This window comes from Phoenix dactylifera, chromosome 16 (assembly GCF_051530095.1).
Source record: "Phoenix dactylifera cultivar Ajwa chromosome 16, Ajwa_hap1_PhDact_Kaust_v1.1, whole genome shotgun sequence".
In the NCBI taxonomy this organism is placed as follows: domain Eukaryota; kingdom Viridiplantae; phylum Streptophyta; class Magnoliopsida; order Arecales; family Arecaceae; genus Phoenix; species Phoenix dactylifera.
In genome coordinates this window covers 4,625,091-4,639,107 of record NC_143205.1, presented here as the reverse complement: position 1 = coordinate 4,639,107, position 14,017 = coordinate 4,625,091, and the positions used below count along the sequence as shown (strand labels likewise).

Here is a 14,017-nt window from a genome sequence, read left to right as displayed (position 1 = left end):
ACATGCGTAGCATGAAAATCACCCATTTTCTGAGCCAGTCTCCTGATCTCAAGGATGAATGGATGACCGTCACTGTACCTGTCCACCCCTAGATCCAATCGATCACCACAGAAGAGTCCCCCTCAAGATGCATCCGAGCGGCACCAAAAACCCTCCTCACATAGGGTAAGCCCTCCCAAGCAGCCCGCAGCTCTGCTCTAACAACGGTAAGCCCTGGTATGCGACAACCACTAGCGGCTATCAGTCTGCCCCCACAGTTTTTGATCACAACTTCCACACATCCAGAGATACCATCCACCGACCGACTACCATTAAAGTTCACCTCTGCTTCTCACTTTTAAGAGCTCATGGGTTGAGAAAGTCCTATTTCTGTTTTTAAAATTGTTTTTTCCCCTCTCCTCTCGTCTTTATAGTATAAATAGATGGGTGAATGAATCGGCTCTGCAAACCGTAACTCAGCAATTTGAGATGGATCTTAGGGCTGGCAGTTCTCAAATGAGTGCATGGCAGTCCGATTCTGTGGGGTTAGCACGGGTTCAACATGGCTCAATCTTAAACCGCGCTACCGAACCCGACTCCTTGCAAGCTGTCATAAAACGCATGACGTATCGGCAATTGTTTATGAACCGTTATGTCGGCTCCCATCGTGCAAAAAAGACGGCTTCAAGTCTTCAATTGGGAGGGAAGCATTTAGGGTTTTCGATCTCATCTCTCTACTCTACTTCTCTTCGCGCAGCGATCGAGGCGAGAGGTCCCGGCAATGGCGTCGAATCTCTTTCGCCTCGTCCGCCGTCCCGGCTCGGTAAGCCTTCTCGGCCTCTCCCGCCTCGATAAGGATTCTGGATTCTTTGAGTCCCTTTTGGTGATTCCCAGTGCTTTTGCTGTCTTGTTGTCGATTAGGTTGTCCTTTTTGGTTTTTAAGCTTGAATCTTGTTCAGAACAGTGTGCTAGCGTTATTCTCAATCAAAAGGAATCTTTTAAGCGGTTTCTTGATGGGATTTCAAGTGAAAATGGAGATTCTATTTGATTTCTATTGATTTAGTTAGTAATCCTGAATCAAGATGTAAGCTTAGAGCCGATTTAATGGTGCTAGGACGAAGGGGAACTTGAGTTGGGTTCTCTTGTTGGAGTTCAGACTATTGAAACAGTTTCCCATGTTTGAATTAGATACAGGGAAGAAAATAAAGGAATGAGCTTTAGTTGGACATGTACTGAAAAAATGGGGGAAGGAAACAAGGCTAAAAGAAGAAATGCATCTGATTGAAAGTTCAAGTGTTTAGAAATGCCTCCACTCAAGTGCCATGGACCTGGGCTTTTAATGATCTAACAAAAAACTAAAGAGACTTTTTTTTTTCCCTTTTTGTTTTTGTAATCGTGGCTGCAGAAGGATGGAGCTGTCGATTAACAGTTTGGGATCTGCTCAAGGTTCTAAACAGTGGCTGCAGTATGTTGGCAGCTGGGTACTGCATCGAATTTGTTTTATTTTCTCCTTCTCATTTGCTTTATTTTGTTTTTCTTAATTTTTTGTTTTGTTGATGGTTAAAGCTGCAGTACAAAAGCAGCATAAAAAGTAATTTATTGGGTAAAAAAAAAAAGAAAATTGGTAGCATATTATCATTTTCTCGACGTAGAACCTCATCATACAATCTTATCAGTGACCACTTTGGTATAAGGCGGAAACACATCCATATGGATGGAATATCAGAGTATCTATATCCATATTCATGTCCATTTTTTATTTTGCAAACACAAATTTAGATATGGATATTAGTCAGATGCAAAAATTCAAAGCTATATTTGTTTTATGGATATACATATGGTTTAGATATTAACACTACATATCATGGTCTGCCGAATTGGTCCGTACCAGCCGGTTCGGGCCATATCGGACTCCGAACCATATCGGACCGGTCCAGCTTGGAACCAGTATCCGGACAGCGTGGGAACCGGTTTTAGGATGTCTCGGGCCGGTACCAATCGGTACGCATGCATACCGCCTACGTACCGGTCGCGTACTGGCCAGTATCGGTGGGAACCAGCCGGTTCGCACCGCACCGGTACCTTTTTTTTAATCACAACGCATGCGTTGTGGATTTTTAAACCACAGCGTGCGTGCGCTTTAGTGTCAGTTTCGGACCACGTGCTCCCTTGGGGCAGAGCATCCCGCGTGGGCGTAGGGCCGCGCGTGGTTCCCCGCCCCGAGTTATTCCGCTGGCGGTTCCACCGCGCGCGGACGCGATTCCCCGCGCTGGGAATCGCACCGCGCGTGGTTCCCCTGCCCGCACGGGGCAGCGCCCTCGCACGGGCGCGCGGGCCAATTCATCCGCGCGGGGCAACACGTGGGGGCGCTGCCCTGCGTGGGTCATAAATGCCACAGGCCAGCCCTAGCGCATCCGCGCGCGGACGTGAACCAAAAAAATAATTTTTTTTCTGCCGCGTCCGCACGCGGATGTGAGCCAAAAAAAAAAATAAATAGAAGACTGGTTCGTACCGGATCGGTTTTAGTACGAACCGGTCTCGAACCGGTCCGGTAGGCGATCGGTACGCCTACCGGTACCGGTTCAGTGTACCTTGCTATATATACAAATACAGACATAAATTGGTTAAGTAAATTTTGTAGATAAGATATTGTTTCACTTTATTATTTATCTTTACTATATATTAAATGATAGAGAAATATGCCAATAGATTGCATCTATCAAATTTATTGTCAAAAATGCACTTAGCTTCTTAGAATAACATTATCTGAAACTTCATGTTGACAATGGCCTGTTCATTACATAGCAAATATAAGATATTTATTCTTTTATACATAGCAAATATAAGATGTTTATTCTTTTATCCTTTTGTTTGCCAACTACCTTGATTATCATCTCTCTGGTCATAACGATTCCCTTTCTAATTTTAGATCTGAACAATTTAGGGGTGCTCTCTCTTCAATCAACCAGGCATCCATCTTCTTACTCATCAATTATTTTTCTCTTTTTGTTTATCTTTTTCAATTTTCATGATCCTTATTACGAATTTAAATTTTAAATGTATTCTCTCTTCAGTCCACCAAGATGATGTCTCCCAATAATTATTTTATTTTATTTATTTTTCTAAACATGCATCATGCATGTCCGGATTGCTATTGACTCAAAGAAAGGTAAATAAGAATTCTAATTTTCTTTTACTTTTTTTCTAAACAAATCATTGCACAAAAAATGGAAAGAAATGACTCAATGATTAACCACCTAACTCTTTTAGTGGATTCTAACAGCTTTGCTAAGTTACCTACTTTGGATTAAAAAATTGATTGTTGAGTATGCAATCCACCACATGAAGAGATTAAAGGCATGTTGACATTGTCACTTATTTCCCTATGGAATTTATGAGAGTTATGGAGTTGCAAATGGAACCATGTACTTAGATAACGACCAAATATATATTTGAATTTCTTTAATAAATACAAGTATTGTCCTACGCCGGTTGAGGAGATTGAGATCTTGGGGAGCTGTGAGAGAGCCATTAGAATAATAACTTCTTGGTGGTTGTTTCTTCTAAGTTTTATGGCTTTCCTTCATTTCTCTCTCATAGATGACGCCGATCTTGGGACGCCGACTCGGATTGCGTTTGTCGACCTACGAGGCAATAAGCAAGGGTTAGCAAGCTTGCTGGATTGGCTCCGGTCGGGTCCTCCAATGCTTAAGTCAAAGAGGGTTATTTGGCGAGAAGTGAGAAGGAAGAAAAAAGTAATAATGTTGGTAAAGTAATTGAGACATTAGACAATAGAGTGTTATTCTTCTTTTCCTTACCTTTCATAGGGGGACTCAGGATATATTTATAGTCAGAATCCTGAATCTTCTGCGGATCGTATCCCAACAAATTTAGGAACGTGCTGTATCAATCCGCTGACGTGGCCCAACAACCCGAGGACATGCTCTAACCATCTGGCATGTGTTGGAATTGCTGGAGCCTCGTGCGCTTATTGGCGAAGGGATCGAGCTACCTCTATAGCAAGGAGGTTCTGCTCTACTTGGGTTGATTGCCGAGGTTGCTGGGATGAGCTAAGAGACTTCGTTTTTAGAGGTCGACTGCTTCTATTCTGCTCAACCCAGCCTTCAGGTTGGCTTGGAGGTCCCAACCAAAGTGCCTTGGAGTTCGGAGCGTGCCTGGCTTGTCGCATGGGTTATGAGCTGGACAAATTTGACCACGCCATGTAACCTTAGTTCATTTATTGCCACAACAACAAGATTGATGCTAAAATTTATATCCGTATTTGGATAGACTAGTAAAATACATATGCTTTGCAAATGGCAAACCCTGTTCTCTATGATTACCTTACGCATGTTACATGCAATGCTCATGGAAGTCTTTTTATTGATAATGTTTTTTATTGAACTTCTATTTTGGAAGGAAAACAACATATCTTTATATGGAGTTAGAGATTTTGACATCTTCGTTCGCAAATACATTTGTGTATGGATATTATAATCTCTTGCTTGACTACATGTAGTATGAGATTTTAAGGAAGAAAAATGACTCTTGTGGTAGATGCAACATAGAGGGTTTCTCCCTTTTATTTTGATGGAAGATAGAGGTCATCGTTGTAACTAGAATATTTAAGATGTTTATTGCTTCTAAGAAAGAGATGTGGGTTGGCTAGGAGATTTGGTGAACAGAAAGAGAAGTAGAGAGAGATGCTAATCTCTCTAACCAAAGTAATTAAAGACATATTTGATATAATTAAATAGTTTAAGAGTGAAAAGGCTGATGTAGCGGGGGTTATAGGATGTGAGGAAATGGGAGAGAGAAAGGGATATGAGGTGCACATTTAATCAAAAAAAGAGCAACATCTATCATATTCTTTAGGACTCTTATTTGGATTAATTATCAGATTAATTGAACTAATTCTAGAGGATCTTTTAGTCATTTATATGAGGACGACCAAAGACTCAAAGATGACGAAAGGCTCCAGCTATTTGCTTCTAAGAGTAGAATGGATGTTGACACTGAAATGTATCCAGGCGGATATAATCTGATCCATTTTTATCCATACTTCGCTAATATCTAATAATGTTTTATGACCTGTTTAACTCTAACTTCTCAAATGCTATCCTCTCAAAACCTGAAAATTTTGAAAACCTGTTTGACCCGATGACTAGAATTGAACCGCCAAGTTGAGTTAACTAACTACTTAATAAATAGAAACAAGAGTCCTTAGTAGTAGATTCTTTTCTTGGGAAAAGGATACATATTGATTCATTTGTCATGATGGTTGTCATGCGCCAACAACCTGTGGTGTCAAGTGGGGTTGCTTTAGATGAGCACAACAAGGCAATACCATCTTAAGTGATGGAGGGAATTGACGTTGAAGGAAATAAAAGGTTTGTGGCAATTGAGTGGTGGCATGGCTAGATAGGAAAGAATGGAGTTCCTCTTCTTGTTCTTCTCCTTCTTTTAGGTTGAGTCTATGTGACTAGATCTACTGTGCATAGCTAGATTGAAAGATGTAAATGGGAATAGCTAGATTTTGCAGGAGAGGACCTCCTCTTCTTCTCATTCTCCTTTCAATAAGAAGTGGTGCTAAGAGTTGGGGCAAATGGGTGAGGATGGGAGGGTGAGAGATGGGGGCTTTAGAGAGAATTTTCTCACTATGAATGGGTTTTTGTTGTTTTTTGGCAATATAGATTTGTAATGTCATAGGTATGGTTATTTTAAGGCATTGTTTATTTGAGTGTTTGGACATAGCAATCTTTTTGTGCGGTGATATGATGAGGTTTCAATTAAATTTATCTATGATTTTGGTAAGCTCCTACTTTAGATGCCTACACCAAAGGTAGCAAAAGTTGAGTTATTATTGGAATTCCCCTTTGTATGATTTCATGGATGGTGCCATTCTAGAGATTTGTTCCCTTGAAGTTCTGAGGAACCAATCATTTTGGAGAGTATGGTCTTTTAGTAATGTAATTGACTTGATTAAATGCTTTTTTCTCTCCATTTTTTAAATCATGTTATTCAAGTAGCTGCACTTGTAGATGGTGATTTTCTTGTATGATAAATAACATGGACATTAATAATTTTACATGGAGGAACAAATACTAAGAGTTTCCGATGAGGAAGATCAAGAGGTGTCTCATTGTGGGCCCAAGGAAAACTAGGCTTTCTTTTTTCAGTAATGCAAATGCATTCCTTAGTTTTGAAACAATTCTTCTATCAACAACTTTTAACAATCTGAAGCCACAAAACTAGTATGCTTTTTGAGATATTTGCTTTGTAACATTTCTTTTTCTCTTTCTGATGCTTTGATGGGCAGATTTATAGGCAAGGGTTCATGGGGTCCACCTTTCAGTTCTGCAACTTCTCTGCTAGAGGTGATGCATTTTTGTTCTCCTCTTTTTCGTTATGGAGTGTTTGTCATCAACTAGAAATTATACTTTGTATGTTCAACAACCACTCCTTTCATTAACTTCTGGATATTTGTATCTTATGGTTTTGTTGATCTTGATGGGCGGATTATTGTCATTTACTGCTAGATTTTTTTTTTCTTTTGTATCTTATGGTTTTGTTGATCTTGATAGATGGATTATTGTCATTTACTGCTAGATTTTCTTTTTTTCTTTTGGTATGGAATCCATGCATTGTATTAATCTGAGCGTGCCTACACATCCACAAGTGCTGCTAGCTGCAACAAGCAGACATCTATTATTTTTCTTTCTCTTCCACTTCCACTGCATGGGTGCATATGGGCATTATTGTTATGGTGATCTCCTTTTCATAACTTCGGGTTCTAATGTGCTTGCTAACAAGCCTAGAATCGAAATATATCCATTCGGAATATTGTCAGGATCATGGTATGCTGTACCGGTCGGTACCGGTCGTACCGTATCCGTACTGATGGGTACCGGTATCGGTACGCCAATGTCGGTACGTTTGACGTACCGCATACCGTACTGTACCGACACTCGGTACGCCTATACTAGTGCGGCACCGGTACGGGGTTCGGTACCGATACGGCGAACCTTGGTCAGGATTATTAGTGGCATGATTTATGAGTAACATCATAGCATATTTTACATTAACATGTATCTGAAATATTATCTTGAGTATAATTCTATAATTCTGCTATATTTATAAGTATCAATACTCTTAGCTTTACTCCAATCAATTGGTGTTACTTCTGTTAAGGTTTTTATGTATTTAATCTGTAGTATATGCCATGTCTTCCATACAATGGATACTTTCAGTTGTCTTTTGAATGCATTTTGTTTCTTTTGGATTACCTCTTTTCTCATCACTGTTCCAATGTTTGTCTGCCTCATTTTCTCCCATCTTGTTATGTTTTTTCCACATCAATTATATTTCATCACTTTATTCCCTGTTGGGCATAATTCTAGTATTCTTTGTTTTTACCAATCCTTAATCATATTCTTGTTGTTCGTTAAACCTTGTGCGCCACTTATATCGCATGTAGCCTTCCTATCCAAAAATGATCGCACTTCTGGACAATTATGTGATAAGCACATGCACTATTGGCATATGACTTTCACGTAACTATCCAAAAGTGCGATCATTTTTGCCCAACTTATTTCATACGATTTAGAGAAAATTATTGTCCAAAATATAAACAAGATTATCCCAATTATTTGGTAATTCAAGACCATTTTTTCAGCATTATAAGTGTTTTTCATTTTCACTTGTTCCTCTTCTCTTTAACACTTTAACGTATTTCAAAATACCTCTCTTGTGCATCCCTTGATTCTATAATTACTTTTTATTTTCCTGCGGTTTCTTGGTTTTCACCACATATCTACATTAACATCGTCTTTTTGGCAGAACTCATCATATTGTCATGCATTGATGTCACCTTATCAATTTGTCCCTTTTTACAAATGAATGATGAAAGTCAGAATATCATGGATCTTAGTTTTAAATATTATTGTCTGTTCTTTACTTTCATTCACCCCAATATTATCTTGTTAAGATAATCAAGATATATCTTCATTACTGTACAATAATACCACGCATAATTATCTAGATAGAGATGTTCTTGTCCCTTGTTTTTAATGCCCATGACCCATATATGTTTCCAATTGATGTTTCATTGTGATTGCTTTGTTTTGGTTCAATCAATATATTAACCATATCCTCTACAGGTTCCTTGAAAAATCATCCCTAATATTCATTTGCTTCTGTTCTCATCGACCTATACTACATTTGCAATTTACCTACATTATTCGGTCACTCGTATCCGGCCTCTGGGATCCATGTTAGATATGCATCTGAATCGGATAAGCTCTAGACACTTGGATACTTATCAGTTTTTTATCACTGCTGCTTTCTGAAATTGATAGAGTTGGACTATTCTATTTATGAATTTGAGTTGCATAATAATGTTAAAAGTGAGGTTTTGTTCTTTTTATAGATTGGTAAAAAATTTGGTACTAAAATGACTGTGAAATGTCATATTTCTAAAATCTTCAAGCTTATTGGGAAGTTTGAATGAGAAATATATATATTGGAGGACTTTAACAGATATTGTCATTTAATGTTTTCTTTTATACAATACTGAAACCATGTATTTTATTGAAAATTATTTTTTTGTGTATCCCCAGATCTTCTTTTATTCCCCTGTTCGGTTCAAACATTTAGAAACATGGATGAAACCCATTCTTGTGTCCATGTCCAAGCAAAACTACAATTAACTTCTCCAAGGGTCATCTCTTAATGCACCTATAACAAGTGAACAAAAGGAGCAACCATAAAACCTGAGTATATAAAGGGCAATAAATTGACAACTTTATCCAATATAGGAAACGAAAAGCAAATAGTGATATTATGTGATTTATTGTGTATGAATGCGTTAGAATTTTCTTTATAATCTACACTGCTTTAGCTAAATCTGGAGACGTGAAAGTACACAGATTTGACGCAAACACTTCCAGTAGGATTTTAAAGAATAAACTATCCTTTAGCCAGTGCTATTTCTACTTATGCAATGTGCATATGTTCCATAAACCACAGCTGAGATGCTTGCATATGCGTCTTCATGACTCTTGATGACAAGGTTTGATACAAGGGTAGATCATAATATGTACTTTGTTGTAGAATTTATTTTTCTGAATTATTTCATTACTGTTAAAGCAAGTCTGCATAATAGGTGTTGGAGTTCAGTTTATAGCTAGAGATAGCACCAGTATTGTAAAAGATGCCCACCTAGTTGCCTAGGCGGGTGCCTAGGTGCTTTAATTGGCTGGGGCACCTAGCTTCAGGCTGCTTAAACATCCTTACCTTTCTCACCTTCCCCACCTTCCCCATATTCCTATATTGGCATGTTTCTCTTGCCTGCCTTTTTGTTTTCTTCCTCCAGCCACCAATGATGCTACCAGCAGCGGTAAGCAGTTCTTCATCTCTCCCGCTCCTAGCCCCCTGTTACGCCTATGAGGGCCATATAATGTGATAGAACCAAGGTAGTGAAAACAATCTGGATAGGGAAAGTTTTGTTCCTTCCATTCATTTTGTTTTGATACAATTAGTTTACTAAGCATTTCCTTCCCAAGTTATTCATGTTGTTCCATTTTGATATTGGCCTTATCTTTAAATATTTACATCAAAAAACGACCTTATCCTTAATTATGGTTGTAAACAAGTTTGTCGGGTCCAGATTCTTCTTCTTCTTCAATTAATTTACGAAGCATGCCTTCCAAAGTTACTTATGTTGTTCCTTTTTGATATTCACCTTATATATAATTATGGTTGCAAACAAGTTTGTATTATGCAGCTATATCTATATAGAAAGCCTATAAATCAATCATTTTTTGTTGGTGTCATGGGTTTGGGTTTTATTATTGAATCTAGTTTGGATTCTTTTGTAATTAGTTTATTCAACTACTCAAAAATATATTTAAGAATATTTTTTTACTTGACATTATTTTCCATTGCTTTTGTTTAGATCATAAAACAAATTGAATGGAGTGATTAATTTAGTGATTTGAATGTTCATTGTGGTGGTGTGGAGGTTGGGCTTTGCCACTTTTGACATCTTTCGTAGATGTAACCAGCAAGCTATCATTGGTGATTACTGAAAGTAATGGTGTTCCTTAGTATTTATCTGCTGCGTATGCGAATACGGATTACAAGGTGCATCGGGAGTTGTGGAGTGAGGTGTCTTGCATGGTTCAGCAGGGCATTCCCACCTTGGTGGCTGGTGATTTCAACTGCATTGACGGGCCGTAGGAGAAGCCCGGGGGGGGGGGGGGGTGTTCTTAGGAAAGCCCAAGATCAGGGAGTTTTGGAACTTTATCAAGACCAATGGCATCGTGGATCTGGGGTTCACTAGTCCGAGGTTCGCTTGGTGCAATAGCCGACTGGGGCGAACGAGAGTCTAGGAGAGGATTGATAGAGCCTTTTCCAGGGTGGAGTGGGTCCAATGTTTCCTGGACTATCATGTTTGTCACTTAGCCCGCATTGGTTTGGACCACAGCTTGTTCCTCATCAGATGTTTTAACCCTTATTGTAGCCCCTTCCACTTTGAAAAAATCTTGCTCTCGTATTCGCTCTTCTGGGACATTGGTAGGAAGGTTTGTCGTATGACAGTATGGGGGGATGTGATGTACAGGGTGACTCGTAAGCTAGAGTTACTCAAATGCCGCCACCAAAGGTAGAACAAGGAGGAGGTGGGGGACATTACCAGAAGACTGGAAGAGACTAAAGGCTCTATTGTCTCTCTCTGCATCACTCGCTTCTGTGCCAACGGAAGACCCTCTGGCGGCAGAAGTCTAGAGGGCAGCGAGTCTTGGAGGGTGATCGGAATACCAAATTTTTTCATCAATCGATAGTTGTCGGGAGATAGAGGAACAGGATCCGGAGTATCATGGAGAATAGTGGCCAGATGACGGAGGATGCGGGGAGTATTTGCCGAGAGCTGCTGTAGTTTTTAGGTTAAGGTGGTGCCCAGTCGGAGAGTGTTGTAGCCCTACTTTCAAACCAGCGCTTGAGGTGAGAGTCTCGGAGTCCGAGAATGGAGATCTCATCAGGCCGATCACGACCAGGGACGTTCAGGAGGCTATCTAGTCGCTGACGGAGGACAAGGGTTGGATGGTTTTCCTCTCTTCTTTAGGAGGAACTAGGCTATCGTCTAGCGTGATGTGGCCTCCATTCAACAGTTCTTCCATACATCCTTGATGCCTTTGGAATGGAAGATAACCTTTGTCACTTTGATTCCCAAGAGGCAGGATGCCACTGAGTCGGGTCATTACAGACCCGTTAGCCTTTGCTCCATTCTATATAAGGTTATTATAAGGGTCATGGTTTCCAAACTCGGAGGGATTCTTTCCAGACTCATTAGGCCCGAGCATGGGGCCTTTGTGGGAGGCTAGAGCATTTTTGACACTATCCTGGTTGCTCAGGAGTTCATGCATGATCTTCAAAGAGTTCCGAGTCGACGGAGTCTTATGGCGGTCAAGCTGGACATGTAGCGAGCCTATGATCGGATGAGTTGGAGCTTTCTTTCCTTTTCCTTGGCGAGCTTTAGGTTCCATGAGGTATGGATCCGGTGGATCATGGGCTGCATTCAGGATCTGTCCTTCGCCATTTTGGTGAAACGCTTACGACCCTCTTCTACTCTACTATCAGTCTTCAGCAAGGTTGCCCTCTTTCTTCTTATGTATTCATTATTTATGCTGATGCTTTATCTAGAGCCCTCCGTGTTGCCACCTTGACGTATACTCTTGCGGCCTATAGGTCTACCTTGCATGCCAAGTCGATCTCTCACCTCCACTTTGTGGATGATTGCATGCTCCTTGCCCAAGCCACGAGACAGAACGTTTAGACGATCCGGGGAATCTTGGAGGACTACTGTACTGCTTCGGGTCAGCGGGTCAACCTAGCCAAATCAACAGTCCATTTTAGCCCAAAGATTAAGCCGCATCTCAAGGTTGGCATCAAGGAGATCCTGGGTGTAGGAGAGCAGGTTGGCTGTTGGAGGTACCTAGGTGTACCCATTGTAGGGAGGCGATTGTGAACGACAGGGTGCAGCGAGATCGAGTAGGGCATTAGACAGAGGTTGGGGGGTGGGAGGCGAGACCACTTTCTATGATGGGTGGGGTGAACCTGGTGAGATCGGTTAGCTCGACCCCGGTCTACTTGCTGGCTCACACTACTATGCCCAAGGCTCCGCTGGTGAAGGCGGAGCAGCTGTTCAAGAACTTCATATGGGGAGTGTAGGATGGTAGGAGGGGACTTCATCTTGTTGCTTGGGAGGTGGTACGTTAGCCCTTAGGCTGCGGGGGTCTAGGTATCTGTTCTTTATTGATGAGGAGGGAGGCTATGGCGGCCAGACATGTCGCTTGGTTCTTGCTTGAGCCGGATGGCCTGCGGAGCTCCTTGATGAGAGCTAAGTACGGTGACTGGGCATGGCACCAGACTTCCAAGCTGATTGGTGTAGCTCCTTTATATGGCGGGAGGTGCTCTCGTGCTCCAGAGGTGACTGCTTGAATTAGGTGGGAAGTCGATGATGGCTAGTCGACAGATGTACTAAATGATACCTGGTTGTCTGATCTTCCTATTTGGCTGTGACCAACCTTGGTTGATGTGGAGAGTTCGGGCTTTAGGGTGTGCGATCTCTTCAGTCCGGGGGAGAGGAGATGGGATGCAGTGAAGGTTCAACACATTTTTGAGGATTAATTGGCAGAGAGGATTTTAGCCGTGTCGGTTCCTAGGAGGAGGACCTGATAGGACCTGGAGTTCAACAAGCATATCCAAGGTAAGAGCCAGTGACCTTGGAGAGTTGTACAGAGTTGAGGCATCTCGGTTGATCGATGGCGGCTGGCTTTGGAGGCTCCATGTTCACCCCTGGGTTGCTTTATTTCTCTGGAAGGTTGCATGGGGCCTCCTTCCGACCAGAGGAGTTTTGAGCAGACGGAGTGTGAGGCTCCACTCTACCTGTGATGGGTTGCGGAATGTAGAGGAGTCCTTTGAGCATGTGCTATTTCGTTGCCCGAGGGCATTCTAGGTGTGGTAGCTAATCGGAGGCGGCTGAGGTTTCTTGCAGTCTCCGACTTCGGTCACAACCTTCCTCGCTTACCTGCAGGGATCTCTCAGCAGACCTGTCACTAATGCGAGGGGAGTCAGTGCTGCCTATGTTGCTTATCACATATGATTGGACTGTTGAGTTACGCCCCCATGCAATGCGACGATCGCAGCGGAATATCGCACGGGACGTCGTTCATCGTATGAACGCGCCACAGATCGTAGAGTTCAAAAATTTTTCCAGATCCAAATCCAGAAGACCTTTGAACTCATGAAGGAGGGAAGATTAGGATCTGAAAGAGGTTGATTAGATATCATAAAAACTGAAACAAAAATCAGAAACAAAGATTTAAAGATCTCATCTTCAAACTTTGTGTAGGTGGATAAACACCGCAACCTGATGATATTTGGAGGTTTCCGTTGCAGAGATCAGATCTCACTGGAGTGCTAGCTCCTTGCAGAGATCTCTCATGACTATCAATGATGATTAAGAAAAATCAGCAACATACCTCTTTGAAGAAGAACTCTTTCTTCTTCAACCTTGCTCGCGATGGAGGAGGAGAAAGGAGAAGCTTGCACCGTGGATCTTCCTTGCCTTACTGCCGTGGAAGAAGAAGATGAAGAGGGCCTCTTGCTGCCGTGGAAGAGGAAGGAGAGGGCGGCGTGGAAAGGAAAGTCCCTTCTTTCCTTGGCGTGTAGGCTCCTCTCTAGGGTTCTCTTCTCATGCTTCCAATGGCACCTTGAAAGACGAAGAAGAATGCCTCCTTGCTGCCGTGGGAGAAGAGGAGAGGAAGAGAGAGGAGGCGTGGAGAAGGAAACTCCAATTCATGCTCTCACACGCCTTCAATGCCCTTTTTATAATTGATGGCCTAGGATTTTTTCAAGGCTTATCATGACAAAGAGATAAACTCTTCATAACCGCCCACCCTTGGATCAATGCCAAGTGTCCATGGCGCCATGATCATGTGGATTAGAATCCACTTAGGTGGCGCCTCAAATCAATGCA

General features: G+C 41.6%; 1 protein-coding gene across 1 annotated transcript in view; it reads left to right on the top strand.

The window, feature by feature from the left end:
- Positions 1 to 621: 621 nt before the first annotated feature.
- The window catches only part of RECA2 (recA DNA recombination family protein), a 51,587-nt gene continuing 38,191 nt past the window's right edge, over positions 622 to 14,017 (top strand). The window contains exons 1-2 of the mRNA XM_039114819.2: positions 622 to 802; positions 6,299 to 6,356. Of these exons, the coding sequence (XP_038970747.1) occupies positions 761 to 802; positions 6,299 to 6,356 (100 nt within the window). The 5' untranslated portion in view covers positions 622 to 760. The remainder of the gene's footprint in view (positions 803 to 6,298; positions 6,357 to 14,017) is intronic.